General features: G+C 36.6%; 2 protein-coding genes across 2 annotated transcripts; one reads left to right on the top strand and one right to left on the bottom strand.

Annotated features, from left to right (window-relative positions):
* Positions 1-190: 190 nt before the first annotated feature.
* LOC111051103 lies at positions 191-5332 on the bottom strand. Its single transcript, XM_022337533.2, has 2 exons — positions 4839-5332; positions 191-1205 (listed from the first exon to the last, which is right to left on the bottom strand). Exon 2 carries the CDS (start codon positions 1159-1161, stop codon positions 463-465), a length of 699 nt encoding a protein of 232 aa, XP_022193225.2. The 5' UTR covers positions 1162-1205; positions 4839-5332; the 3' UTR covers positions 191-462.
* A 130-nt stretch (positions 5333-5462) lies between these two features.
* LOC111048246 (nucleoside diphosphate kinase) lies at positions 5463-15540 on the top strand. The gene is made up of 4 exons (XM_022334121.2): positions 5463-5940; positions 7203-7304; positions 10944-11056; positions 15001-15540. Exons 1-4 carry the CDS (start codon positions 5764-5766, stop codon positions 15125-15127), a joined length of 519 nt encoding a protein of 172 aa, XP_022189813.1. The 5' UTR covers positions 5463-5763; the 3' UTR covers positions 15128-15540.

Raw genomic sequence — 15540 nt, 5'->3', positions numbered from 1 at the left:
CCAAATCCGTTCTTAGTGCATCTCTAAAGGTCCAACTGAACATACCTACCAAATTTGAACGTTTTTGGTCCGGTAGATTTTTAGTTCTGCGAGTGAGTGAGTGCTATTCGCTTTTATGTATAATTATAGATTTCTTCTATAATGTAATCTGTATTATTGCAGGAATGTAATAATTGAAAATGAACAATAATTAATCATGAAATCCACGTCATTTATTGATAGTGCAGTGTATTAATCAATGTATTCTACTTTGTTTACAAATGAGGCGAGTCCATATAAGGCGTTTTTCAGGTGTGTCGACTGGGCAGGAAGCGCTCCGATTGACTGATAAGGTTGGCGTTTGGGAATCAGAGAGCTTCTTACCCTGCCGACTGAAAAACGCTTCGTGTGGCTTTGACCTAAAAGACTGATTTAGCTAACGACTAAGTTGAAGTAACAAAATTACAACATTCTGAAGATAGCTCAACAATTTTCATCGTGAACATCAATATCGTCCTTATTGACTTTGAACCCCAACATATAAATGAAATCACTAGGCCTCCTGAATTTGTCTTCATGAATTATGGTCTTTCGGCCTTTGATCTTGTACCGTGAAATCTGATTTGGAAGAAGATCCTGCTCAGGGATGGCATGAACTTCGCCTCTCTTGAAGTGCTGATGGATTGTCCGCAAAGCCACGTTGTGAAAAACTGCTGTATAAGTGTCTCCAGGATTTTGATAGATGCGCAGGGCATATCTTGACAGAATAATGAACGATGCAATGCCGAGAACACCCAACATAGAAACTAACAAAACTATTTCAAAGACCGAACTCAGCTGGAAATCGTGGAGAACTCGGATGGGTAGTTTGAAGTCGCTTCGAAATCCCAAAAACATGACCCAGGCTGGAAACGTGATTGACGAAATCATAACGCAAACGTAAGCTCCTTGAAAGTACTTGTCATATTCTGCCCGATATATAAGTTCACTTTCGTTTCGTACACCGTCCTTCAGTTTGAGTTTGGCTACAGTCTTGTTACTTGCATTTTTCCCTATGAAACCCTCATATAAATTTCTGGATATTGGCCTGTTTAGGGATGGAAGTTTCCAAAGAGTTTGAGATTTTAAAACATTGATACTTCTATTGCAAGCACAACAACGCAGTAGCTTCCAACCGATCATGGTGGAGATTGAGCGATACAAACACCTCAAATTACTTCCACCTCCTGAAAACAACAATAAAATAATAATTAGCATCTTTAATCATGATTATTTAATATGGAAGGGCGTAGTCTAGTAAATTATTAGATGCTGGCTTTATAGAGAGGGTAAACCTAACAATCAATATAAGTTAAAAATCCATTCAAACTGTTCTTCAATAAATCAACCAAACATTAATAGATGTTCCTGCCCTTTTATTAATAGGAAATCAAACCTCAAATATCTTGGTATATGGATCGATGAGTGTCTCAAATGGGACATCCATGTTAACTTCCTATGTAAGAGAATAAAATACCTATCTTATAAATTTTATCAGTGCTATCTTTCTCCGAATGCAAACAGGTATATACGGCACTAGTAAAATCCCTAATGCGATATGGTTTAATAGTTTGGGGTGGGACTTTCGATACCCATATTAAAAACCTTTTTCTAATACAAAAATTCATCATAAAGACAATTTTTAAGAATCCTAGAACTTATGATAGTAAGATTTTGTTCAGTGAATTTGATGTTAAAACTATACGACAGTTATATCTTAGTTGCATAACAAATTACAGTTTTAAATACGATCATAATTTCCCTCTAGCCGATGACATAAATTATAATCTTAGACCTAATACAATAAGAAAATATGAAATATATAACACCAACTCAGCTCTTCTTAGAAGGCAACTTTACTACATTAGCAGTAAATTCAAAAATATACTAGAAAGTGAATTTCCACTTAATAATTTCCGAAATAATAAACACAGAAAAAGAGCCATAGAGGCATGGATAAACTTGAATTATTTCCAATCGTTGACTTTTATACAATAATCAACTTCATATTATAAATTATATTTTCGAACACTTCATACGCTAGATTCAAGTTTATATATTACATCCCTGATTAAGCTGATTTACGACTCACAAGCTTTTTGCCTCACCTACTGTACTTATGCATGTGATCTAAATTGAATCTTCATTTTAAAACTATTGTTTGTAATGTAAAGGATATCATTTCGTTATTATATCTAATTAAATAAATGTATGTATCTTGGTTTAAGTGCAGTAGCATATACTTATATTTATTTTTTTGTAAAGCTTTTTTGTATTTTGTTTTTGGCAAATAAATTAATTCATTCATTCATTCATGATTCTAGAGACACAAGTTAAATCCCGGCTTGGGCAGGATATTTTTCTTGGGCCACTACCTGTTTTGAATGGACAGGTTCAACAGTAGTCCTGACTGCCTAAAAATTCAAGACTGAGCTAGTCAAGCAATTTTAAATAGCTTTAAGGATAACATTAATTTATTAATCTCTGGCATTGTGTTACCTACTACACTAGGTAATCTTAATAATAAACTGAAAGTTCTCCTCAACTTATAGGAAGAACTTGGCTTTGCAGTGACTGTCATTAGCAGTTGAGTGTATCGAATTCAGTATATTCAGTCCATGACCGGCAGTCGCCAGGCAGACTTCGTTAAAACATAAAACAGTTAATACCCAAATAATTAGAGATGGCTGCAGATTGGTTTCATGTGGCTCTGTAGATGGACTGCAATATTAACCTTCCGGTAGTCGCGCTCTACTCAATCACACGAGCAGTTGTGTGTTGTATTTTTTTTACAACATCCAATTTTTCAAGTGTTATGTACTCTGTTTGCTGGCAAACATATTAATTGACCGAGCGAAGAGAGGTCTAAGATTCAAGTCGACGATTTGGCATTTCTCTTAATGTTTATATGTTGCGCATTTACGGCGAAACGCGGTAATAGATTTTCATGAAATTTGACAGGTATGTTCCTTTTTCAACTGCGCGTCGACGTATGTACAAGGTTTTTGGAAATTTTGCATTTCAAGGATAATATAAAAGGAAAAAGGAGTCTCATTCATACGCCAATATTAGAGTAAAAATCAACTATAGAATTATTCATCATAAATCAGCTGTTTAGTGGACTATAATACTACCCGTTCAAAAACATCGAACATCTTGAAAATGTATCTTTCCATCAACGTTAGTAGACAGTTGATTATAATAGGCCTACTACCTGTTCAAAAACATCGAACATCTTGAAAATGTATCTTTCCATCAACGTTGTAGACAGTTGCAGCCAGACCTAAAAACAGCGCTCACACTCACATTCCGGGACGACATGTCACGGTACGATAGGACAGAAAAGCTCTATGTTTATTTAGGATTTTTTTTAGACATTTAAATTGATAAATTATTTATTAATTTTTGAGAAAACATAACAGGTCAATGTAACTAACTTACAGGTCTACTGTTCACAGAACTACTAGTATAATTACTTTTTCCATCTTCTTGGATTATTTTACGCTTGGATTTTTTTTTGGATGATTACCATTTCATAGCCCAATAAAGTACATCAAGCAAAGCCATCAATTCTGTGTTATTGGTTCGTTTACAGTCCCCGTATACATTCTTTCCCTATCTTATGCACTGTCACGACTAAATGGCACCTAAAGATTGAACCATTGCTCGGTTGATACTGCAACTCAGTGGAGTGATGGGGGAGCTTTGGAATGCATAGGTGACTCATTCACTGACACCGCCCCATTCAATAGTTTTGTACAGCAAAAATACAGACACTGTTGTAATTTTTACAACAGCGCGACTGCCGGTAGGTTTAATTATGAAACAATCTCAAACTGGTCCACAAGTTCACTGGTCTCATCATCTCTCAGAGAGTACAGAGGGTAGTTGATTAGTTTTTCACGTACCAGCCTACAAAACTTCCCATACTCCAGCTCACGAACACAAATCGGCAGTCTGTTAAAAAATGTTAGCGTCCGTAAGGAATGCATATGCATTCATGTGCTTTTGATAGTCTGGAGTGAGGCAGGTCAATGTTTCACCGTCTCCTGGTATTGTGGTGGTGCAGCTGGCCCCTCTCCTGGTAGGCATGAACCTCACTCCTTAGGAGCAGAAGGGAGCTATACATGTACTGACTGTACTCTGTCAGTATTTTCAGACGTTTAAAAATTGGCCGGCTCCAGGTGAAGCAGTGACACGAATAACTTTCCACAGTACTATTTCGTAGCTTATATGACTATGAAACAGCCCATGGTAGGCTGTAATTAAGTAGTTGGCAGGCACATGTTGCTTCAGCTTTTGCATCAAAAACGTCACTCTGGCCAGTCGATTGCACAGCATGCCAATATGTCGATCCCACGATAGAGTGGGGTCCATCACAAAACCCAAGAGTTTGACCTCCGCCTCACCATGAGCCTGACCACGCCATAATAAGATGCACAACAGGTTCTGTGTTTTCCCCTTATTTAGACACAGTTTGTTTGATTTAAACCACTGGCTAGCCTCTTCTACAAGAAGATTAGACTGGGCAACAGCAGTTTGGGGGTCCTCATCTTGGGCCAGTAGGGTGGTATCATCAGCAAACAATAATGCTCTTCCATGCACACTGAAGTCGTTTATTAATACAAGGAACAACAGAGGACCAAGAATCAATAATGATTTTCAATTTATCTTTTGATAGTTTGACACCTTGTGAGACCGGACTCCCCGGATTCACGTAGGTCATTAATATAATCATCATATTAAGTAATTATTTATTATTCTAATGAGAAATGAGATTTTATAAAATAATTTGAATAAAAATAAAAGCCAAATCTTACCTGAGTATCTAGAAGTAGAACATCAGACAAAATACAATTGCAACTTAACCAATTAATTCAATATGTTATGAAGAAAATCAAACAAATGGACCTTTGCAATTTCTACGAATAACTATGTCAATTATTATTGCTAAATTAACAATAGTGTACTTTCAGGGATAACATAAGAACATAACCTTATTTCTTCTGCTTTTTCGTGATTATAGACGTGGATCAATAAGCAAACATAACCTAAAATAAAGTGTTGATTGATTTTTCAAAGATAAAAAGGGGAAAAAGTTTAAGATTTTGCTCTCAAATGACAATATGCTAATATTATAATTTAATTTGTTGAAAATTTCTCACGATAAAAAATAAAACTGATAGACGACAAGTAAATTGCGCATGAGCATTATCGCTATCATCCATTTTCCCGAGCTCTATCCAGGAAGGAGGAAGATCAAAATCAAACTCTCTCAGGTACCAGGCAGACAGAAGGGAGAAGCGTGTTGAAAGTCAATATTCTTTTTCTTCTTATTTATCCTCCTCTTTTTCTTCTTCATCGTCTTCTTCTTATTCTTCTTCCTCTTCTTCTTCTTTCTTCTTCTTCTTCTTCTTCTTCTTCCTCTTCTTCTTCCTCTTCTTCTTCTTCTTCTTTCTTCTTCTTCTTCTACTGTCTGCTATCAGACTCACAGCTGACATCAACTGAAAAATATAATATACATGTTTTTCTTTAGCAAATAATTTCATCATTTCCATGTTTATCTAAAAAGTTTGATATTGAGAATAATTCGATTTTCAAAATTTCACATAATATTCAAGTGTCTTGACTTGAAAAAAGTGAGTTTGCCACACTGTCAATTTGCCAGCTTGTCCAACTTCCTTTCCTCGCACCGGCCCGGCTCTTGCTCGATCTCTTTCTCTTGGAAGAAGCCTTCTGTACTGCATGGTTTTGTGCACAATATTAGCATTATTTTCTTATTTTTCTAAAGCAATGGCTGCTAACAAAGAACGTACTTTTTTGATGGTGAAGCCTGATGGCGTTCAACGTGGCCTTGTTGGAAAAATTATCAAGAGATTCGAGAGTAAAGGATTCAAACTAGTCGGTTTGAAATTCATGTGGGTAAGTATCTAACTATTTTTTAATTCATTTTAATCATAATCATCTTTAAATTGTTCAAATTTTCATAGTGGTTACCACCAAAATTTTCTTCAATATGTCTCATATTTTTTGTATTGTTTTTGTTTTCCAGAAAGATAGAATATTTGGAATTTTTATTAGTACCTATAAGTAATACGACTATTTTACTGTAGGCTCTATAAGTGAGTTAATTTTTTTAACCACCTATGTCCAGAAAGTGATTTGTTGAATATTCATAAGGTTCTGGTTATTCAGGGTAATGCGGGTTGTTTCTATTTAAAATTACTAAATTGGGTGTAAGTTTACGTCCAGTGCTAAAATACCTGTCATCAAATTTTTGGTTGGGATCGATTTAGTATGTTATTTTGAGTACAAAATCACAAAAATTAAACGGCGGTCACTATTGTTTTTAAAATGAACTAAATTCAGAGTAGAACATTTAACCTATAAGTAGCAGCCATTTTGATTAGCGAAATCATCAAATTATGATATTCCTAATCTAAGTTTACCTAACATAAAGCTTTTCCTAACCTTAGCTACTTATGGCTGCTACCTATGCAGGTTAAATGCATGTGAAATTGTGCTACTTTAAACTTAGTTTATTTTAAAAACAATAGTGACCGCCGTTTAATTTTTGTGATTTTGTGCCCAAAATAACATACTAAAATCGATCCCAACCAAAACTTTGATGACAGGTATTTTGGCACTGGACGTACACTTCAGCCCTAAAGGGTTTCATAATTTAAAATTGCAGTCGATTTACAGAGCCACATAAAACTAACTATCTGCAGCCATTTCAAGTTATATGTTTTAATAGTTTTAAACGTTGACGCAGTCTGTCTGCTGGTCATTGGCTGAATTAGGCTATTGAATTTTTGAGACGCAAGGTTAGAAAATCAAAATGGATTTGCTAGTTTGGTTAGGTAAGTGAAGTCTATCTACAATCGATTATATTATATGGCTTCCACCCTTTACCATTTTTCTTAATAAATTTATGGCTGCTTTCTTTGTTTATTCATCAATCGATTTATGATGGCTGCTTTATTTGTTTTAAATTCATGGCTGTTTTCTTTGTTTATTCATCAATCGACTTATGATTGGTTTATAATATGCCTTCCAAGCTGGAAATGATTATTTAGGCTAGCCTACATATTTACAATCTGGCCATCAAGATGTAATCACGAAAAAAATGTTAATTGTTCAAAACAATCAACTTTTAATCTATTCATTGATTATGTTTTCAGGCTGATGAGACCCTTCTTCAAAACCACTATGCAGACCTGAAGGGCCGTCCATTCTTCCCCGGTCTTATCAAATACATGGGCTCTGGTCCAGTTGTACCCATGGTGAGCTTTACCTTATACCTTATACCTCCTTCTTCATCCATTACCCACATCTGTGGGATCGATGGCGTCATTATACAATAAAAACAACACTTTCATACTCAAGTCAAGATCAAGATGGCAGAAAGTGACTAAGTAGTTAAAATTTGAGTCAGATCATCACTCATGTATTCACGCACTTCATAGTAGGCTCTGACTCTCATGAATCCGGTCACCACTCTCTCAAAATCACGCAAATCCAACTGCTTCACTCCTGCAGGCAGTCTATTGAAGTAGCGTAAAGCTGCACTTCCATAACACACCTGCGACCTCTGAAGACGTACCCTCGGGATGTCAAGCAGCTCTCGATGCCTAGTGTTGTGATGGTGCACATCATTCCGAGTCAACAAACCATGCTGACTCTTCTTGACATGCAGCAGGCAGAGAAGAAGGAAGTGGCTGACAACTGTCATAATACCCAGTCTTACAAAAAGGGGCTTGCAGTGTGCTCGATGTTCGCTAGCAGTTATAATCCGTGCAGCCCGTTTCTGCAGCTTAAGTACTTCCACCACCCTTGCTGAATGACCCCACATGAGCAGACCATAGGAGATATGGCAGTGGAAAAGTGCATGGTAAGTCATTACCAGATATGCCTCTGTCACATGTCCCCTCAGCTTCAGCAACAAGAAACAAATTCGCGACAGCCTCCTGGTCACTTGTTGGATGTGGCTAGCCCAGTTCAGTTTTGAGTCCAAGACAAACCCTAACAGCTTTACAGGGCCTGTTCAGCTGGCAGGCTGCGAGACAAACTGCAGATTATGTTTTGTGTCTTGTTCTCATTCAACTGAAAGCGATTTGCCTGGAACCATGAGGTTGAAGATTGGAGATGCTCTGCTGACAGTTCTAGCACATGCTGTAGGTCCACTCCAGATGACAATAAGGACGTATCATCAGCAAATAGCAGAGTCGAGCCGTTGTTGTCCAAGTCATTTATCATTATGATAAACAGGATTGGTCCCAGTATTGAACCCTGTGGCACTCCAAAATTCACAGGAAGTGGGCTGGAAGAAGCTCCTCCAAGAGACACCACTTGTGCCCTCCCAGTCAGGTAGGAATTCAATAAAGACAAAGCTGAGTCCACAATCCCATAGTAATGGAGCTTATCAGACAAAATTCCATGGTCAACGCAGTCAAATGCTCTGCTTAGGTCACAAAGAGTCAGTGCCAGGGATTCACCATCCTCAAATGCTGAACCAATCCGTTCAGCAACCCGATTTACCGCATCAAAAGTAGACCTCCCTCTGCGAAAACCGAATTGCATGTCTGAAAAAAGGTTATTCCTCTCAAAGAAGTCCTCAAGTTGGGGCTTGATGACCGCTTCAACCACCTTACCAAAGATTGGAGTGATGGATATAGGCCTGTAGCTGTTTAGGCTCTGGTGGTCACCCTTCTTGTAAACCGGAGTGGTTCTAGATGTTTTCAAGAAGTCTGGAAAGATGGCAGTCCTCAGGCAATCATTAACTGCCACAGCAAGTGGATCAACAATTTCCTCAATCACCTCACGAAGCATGAACGCAGACATTCCATACACATCAGGACTTTTCGATGGCTTGAATGATTTGACAATCTTCCTCAGGGCCAATGAAGTGATGGGGCGGAAGAAAGAGAGGCGTGCATGCACTGCTGGAACTCGTGCAGCCAGTAGTTCAGCAGGGTCTGCAGCAGCAGTGGGCAGTTCACCTACAATGCTATTCACTGATTCAATGAAGAAATCATTGAATGCATCCGGACTCGCAAACTCCAATTTTCTCACTGGCAAGGAACGATGAGAATTTATAACATCCCAGGCTGCCTTACAGCGGTTTGGAGCATTGTCAATTTTGGCTGCTGTTGCTACCTTCCTAGCCAACTCAACTTGCTTCTTGTAGATGGATTTAGCACGTCTATATCTCCTCCTGTCACCATCATCACCACCTTCACACCTATTTTTTAGAGCCAACATAACTTCCTTGATCGCAGCAAGATCATCATTATACCACTCCTGATGACTCTTCATACGGCCCTGTCTCTTCTGTGGTCGCCGAGAGCTGTATGTCTTGAGAATTTCTGGAAAAAATTTATCAAATTTCTCCTGGAAGAATTTGAAGAAGTTCCCAAGTAAACCAGAGTCACCTGGGTTCTGAAATACTGCATCCCAAGATGTTCTCGCCAAGTCATTTTTAAAGTGAATCAAAGCAGTTTCATGCACACGCCTTGAACTGAAAACATAATTAGCATGCCAAGTAGGTGTTGCAGCACTCACCATGGAAGAGCCAGACATTGAAAAATTTGACACCAGTGCAGAGTGGTCATCACCATGTAGGTCAATCACCTTTGTCTCACAGACATCCTGTTGAAAACTTACTGCAACATTGTCCAAAAAGATCACAGAAGCTGTCAAAATTACCACTAGGCGAGTGGTACAGAGAAACAACAATTATATGGTAGGTGGGCACCATCACAGCAACCACCTCCATTTTTATTAGCCATTATTTTTCTATTAGCCTATCCTAAATCTTTTAAAATGCTTATTCAATACAATTTATTTTCACATGATATTACAAATTTGTACAATATATAGTTAAGTTACAATGAAACAATAAATATAAAGATAAATTACTTTACTATTTTGTTTAAAATTGTAACATTATTGAAAAGTGGAATCCCATAAGAAGACTATACGTCTGTGGTATGTGGTCTGTGTGAAGACTATACATTGGTAGGCCTATATGTTCTAACGCTAGCGTTCAAGTCTTGTATTGAACGTTTTCCTGAGAGTCCATAAATATTTGATCTGACCTACGAGCCTAAATAGGCTAGTGAATTATTCGTCCAATAATAATAATAAAAACAAATATTTAAATATAATTATATAAATTTATACTAATAATTATTATTAATAATAGTCATACTGAAACTCATGAGAATATGCCTAATAGTTTTACTAAATCGGACACTGATACTGATTGGTGTGATAATTAGCTATATGATTTTCAAATCAATATTATTTGTTCCAGTTTTCTTTTCGAAGTCCTATTTGTTTTTCCTTATTAATCTAAATATAGTTCTCAATATTATTTCTTATTAACTAGTAGTTCTGTGAACAGTAGACCTCACGCAGTATTCTCATCCACAAGTACCTGATTGAAACTATAGTAGACCTTATGGAAATACAGCAATAGACTGGCTTCTCCACACATCTGTGTAATCACTTGTCAGCTGATTTATGATGAATAATTCTATATTCTGATTCTTACTCTAATATTGGCGTATGAAGGAGGCTCATTTTTCCTTTTATATTATCCTTGAAATGCAAAATCTCCAAAAACCTTGTATATACGTCGACGCGCAATTTAAAAAGGATCATACCTGTCAAATTTCATGAAAATCTATTATCGCGTTTCGCCGTAAATGCGCAACATATAAACATTTAAACATTAAGAGCAATGCCAAACCGTCAACTTGAACTTTAACCTTACTTCGCTCGGTCAATTACATTTTTTTCACAATTACCTACACTTGTGGTATCGATGGCGTAATAGAACAAGAATACACGGAATGATTGAGAATAACCTTCTGATATTATTGAAGAAATTCGTCTAATTTTGATGAAATTATTTTCAGGTTTGGGAAGGTTTGAACGTTGTGAAGACCGGAAGAGTTATGCTTGGCGCCACAGATCCCAAGGATTCCAGCCCTGGAACAATTCGTGGTGATCTTTGCGTCCAAGTTGGAAGGTATGAGATCTATAAGGAAATGTTATTCTTCTAGAGTTCCAAAAATTGTCAATGTCAAATATTTACGGCAATCATGATGCTTCTAGGGCCTTCCATACAGAGATATCTGCGATCCTGTGGGTTTTTATATGTATATCTTATACAGCAATCTAAGATATAGATAGATACCTTTAGAATATATGATCACTCTCTGTTTGGCGTGACCCTATATAAGTATTATCAGAGTAAAGATAGCTTGAGTGGAAATCCCATGGTATAGGGAATTTATGCTCCAAATTTCACTGTTAACTCGAGCCGATTGTCCTATAGTTTGTGTAAAAAAAGTTGAGACTTGGCCCTTCATCCCAAGAAATTATAGGGTTACCAAATCGTGTAAAATTACAAATTTCCCCATTCAACGTCAGAATTGAATGTATAATATCATCCCCGATATCCTAGTAGTGCTAAAAAAGTTTCAGGGTTGAAGGATTAGAAGGGAATTAAACTTTTATGATAAAATTGGAAACATCACGAAGATTTGTTTTTCTTTTGAATATCACTTCTCTCAGAATCATGGGGCGTCGTAATGCATAATAATTTTTTATCGAATTAACGGGGAGAATGTCTCCTTTCTATTGGTGTCTGGATCATTTTTATTCGACCTTTAGTTATTTTCCAATTATCACCCACTTATCTTTCGAAACAAAAAGAACATAAATCATTAATTAGAAAATAACTAAAGGTCGGATAAAAATGATCCAGACACCAATAGAAAGGAGGCATTCTCCCCGTTGATTCGATGAAAAATTATTACGCATTACGACGCCCCATGATTCTGAGAGAAGTGACATTTAAAAGAAAAACAAATCTTTGTGATGTTTCCAATTTTATCATAAAAGTTTGATTCCCTTCTAATTCTTCAACCCTTAAACTTTTTTAGCACTACTAGGATATCGGGGATGATATTCTACATCCAATTCTGACGTTGAATTGGAAATTTGAGAAAGTTGCAATTTTACACGAATTGGCAACCCTGTAATTTCTTCGGATGGAGGGCCAAGTCTTAACTTATTTTACACAGACCTTAGTAGTTCTTTTTCGTAAAGCTATGTGACGCTGACGCTAGTAGTCTATCATACTGTGCCGTTCTTACACTCACAAACGTCCAAACCAGTAATAAGACAGTAGTCGACAGTAATCTTTTTCAGTTGAAAAAAATCAGCTTGATACTTGGGACATGAACGAAATAATATTTAAGTAGGCTAATATAGTATAATATACTATGGGTATCTTCTTATGCAATCTTTGCTCTATCGTATTATAGTTGAACGTCTGTGTAAAGATGATGAAATGATTATCCTGAGAAAATTTTTGCTTTAGAGAGGCGAGTCTTCCTATAGAGGCAAAATTCTAAAGCTGCTTAGACTTGAGTGCCACAAACACATGTATTTTGCTTTTCATGAGCTGATGCTAAGTTTATATCTGTATTTGTGCAGATACAGTTATAATAAGCACAGCATCAGCTGATAAAAACCAAGATGCGCGTGTTCGTGGTGTATAAGTCCGTACGTACCGTAGCCTACCTCTAGTTGTCATGTGATAAAATTCGTTAACGTATTGATTTTATTTCATGGAGGTACGACTGTAGTGTCTAGTAGTCTACCTTTCTTTTGAACTCGAATATTTCCACCCGGATATCCGAGGTAGGCTAAATATTGAAAAGAATAACAATTATACTTTGACATCTTAAGGTGCGTACAGATATACGCGCCGCGAACATGAGCAATTCACTTTTAATCAGCTGACTATATCTGTATTTTTACAGAAACGGTAAGATATAGATATAAAGAGCTTGGGCTCAGCTGATTAAAAGTGAATTGCTCATGTTCGCGGCGCGTAAATCTGTACGCACCTTTAGGTTGTACATTGCAAAACCTTCATTTGGACTACTTTTCTGAAGCTTGAATTCAACAAGATTTTATTGTTTTGAGCTCGGTTTAGTTTCAAATTATTGTGCTCATTGGTCGAATAAATGCTATTCAAGTTAAGCGTATGATCTGATTTCTACTAACTTTAGGTATGATCACATTGGATGCAAGAAACCATGCATGACCACGCGTGCCGATGAGAATTCTTCACAGATTTTGTTTCTCATCTGCACGCGTGGTCTGGAGCACTTGCACTTTCACATACGTGCATCACACCCTAACATTTATGAAAGCTTAGACTACAGTTTTATGGTATTTCAATCATTTGGAAGTTGCTCTTACTTAGTCCCTATTTAAAATTATCCTAATTTTCCTCAAAAATTGAAAATGTTGAGCTCACTATAGCCTGGTTTTCACTAGTAGAGTTAATGGTCGAGTAACTGGCATACTAACTCTACTGAGCTAACTCTACTCTACTTACTTGGTCGAGTAACAATTTTCACTACAATTAATTGGTAAAGTGTGTTGTCTAGTGCACAGAACTAACCTTGAAATGTTAATACAAAACATTCATCATCGCCGTTCAGCCACAAAAGTTTTACAAAAAGCATTGATATATGCGGCTAATGTTTTGCTTGATAGATAGATAAATGTCTTTTATTTTCACTTTACAACATTACAAAAGGTTATGTGGGTGAAGTTGAGGCAATAAGAGCCCCCTCTTCCACTTGCAGAGATAACTACGGCTATTGAAGAAGAAGAAAATAAAATTAGACTTGATAGCCTATGGCACGACTCTAATAGTTCGAGACGTTTTCATTAGCATAGTAGCGGTAGAGTAGAGTGAGAAGCGGTGGTGGGGAAGGCAAGTGGTAGTGTGCTATCCCACTCTACTCTACTAAAAACTAGTACTCTACCATGAACGTTTTCATTGGGAGAGTTCACAAGATAGTTGATACTTGTCCAGGGAACTCTACCACCAACTCTACTAATGAAAACTAGGCTTATGAGTTGAATTTTGAAATAAGATTCTATCCTATTTAAATGAGTAGGCCTACTTATTCATTATTTATTCCATGAGACCTGAAATTTTGACTTTGATTGGAATTTTCTGATTCCAGTAGCTATTCAAGAGTTTATGAGCAAAGTTTATTCTTACACAAGAATTTTGCTATAAACAGTTTTGTATGAAGAAGATTCAGAGCCGGTTTCCGAGCTCGGGATTTAGCCAAGTTCTAGACTTAGAACAGCTGGAGTCAGAAAATTGGCTTTCCGAAACTAGGCGTAGTCGCAGTTTTTATGATAATCTTTATTTTCCCATTTCTTTAATTGGAAACGTTTTTCCTTGACGAAATGAAACATTTCGAAATTGCCGAAACTTGACACTATTCTCTCTTTATTTTATTTTGTGTTCAATTTTCTAGTTTTTCGAAATTTAATTTGAACGTGGACTGCGACTACGCCCCGTTTTAGAAAGCCGATTTTTGACCGAGCGAAGTGAGGTCTAAGATTCAAGTCGACGGTTTGGCATTTCTCTTAATGTTTGAATGTTTATATGTTGCGCATTTACGACGAAACGCGGTAATAGATTTTCCTGAAATTTGACAGGCATGATCCTTTTTTAATTGCGCGTCGACGTATATACAAGGTTTTTGGAAATTTTTCATTTCAAGGATAATATAAAAGGAAAAGGAGCCTCCTTCATACGCCAATATTAGAGTAAAAATCAGACTATAGAATTATTCATCATAAATCAGTTGACAAGTGATTACCCAGATGTGTGGAGAAGCCAGTCTATTGCTGTATTTCCATAAGGTCTATAATTTCAATCAAGTACTTGTGGATGAGAATACTGTGTGAGGTCTATTCACTATTTCCCTTATTTCCTTGGTGGGGTTTCGTCATATTATTAAACTATTCATCTTGTTTATTGTCGTATTATTGTTTATTGAAACTTAACTTTTCATCTTAATATGATTGGTTTTTATTACTATTGAACCTTTCACCTGATCACATTATTATTGTTTTATGTGACAGGAACATAATCCACGGATCAGACAGCGTTGAATCTGCCAACAAGGAGATCGACCTCTGGTTCACCAAACAGGAGCTGGTCTCATGGAAGCCCAACTCGTCGTCTTGGATCTATGAAGATGACGAATAAGCAATATTTTCGGTGTGGCAAGTTGAAGAACTAAAAGTGCAGATGTATCAGTATGTCATTTGAATATGTTTTTAATAGTTTTGTTTCGGAAAGCCCCAACTTTCCATTTTTTACCGCAGTATTGACGTGAATTCCAGTTACAGTAACTTCAAATGTGTAGACTGTAAGTAACAATTTATTACAACACCTATAGTAATAGCGGTGAAGGCGTAGAAGCGTAGAATCAAGTGCTGCATTTTTACACCTATCATTCATTTTTATATTGATGCATTTTTTTTCTTTAAAATGTTAAGAAGACCTATAATCTATTAAGAGATTAGTTTTATTATTGAGTGCCTGAACATATTTGAACTGACAATACTATTGTTGATTGTTTTAATTGCTGGAGAAAATAAAATGTATGAATGATTAAA

This window comes from Nilaparvata lugens, chromosome 6 (genome assembly GCF_014356525.2).
Source record: "Nilaparvata lugens isolate BPH chromosome 6, ASM1435652v1, whole genome shotgun sequence".
Taxonomy (NCBI): Eukaryota; Metazoa; Arthropoda; class Insecta; order Hemiptera; family Delphacidae; genus Nilaparvata; species Nilaparvata lugens.
This window is presented reverse-complemented; position numbering and strand designations above follow the sequence as displayed.

Coding starts and splice junctions, on each gene's coding strand:
- LOC111051103 (XM_022337533.2), bottom strand. CDS start 1,161: ATGATCGGTTGGAAGCTACTGCGTTGTTGTGCTTGCAATAGAAGTATC.
- LOC111048246 (XM_022334121.2), top strand. CDS start 5,764: ATGGTTTTGTGCACAATATTAGCATTATTTTCTTATTTTTCTAAAGCA. Junction 5,941..7,202: donor TCGGTTTGAAATTCATGTGG/GTAAGTATCTAA, acceptor TTATGTTTTCAG/GCTGATGAGACCCTTCTTCA. Junction 7,305..10,943: donor CTGGTCCAGTTGTACCCATG/GTGAGCTTTACC, acceptor AATTATTTTCAG/GTTTGGGAAGGTTTGAACGT.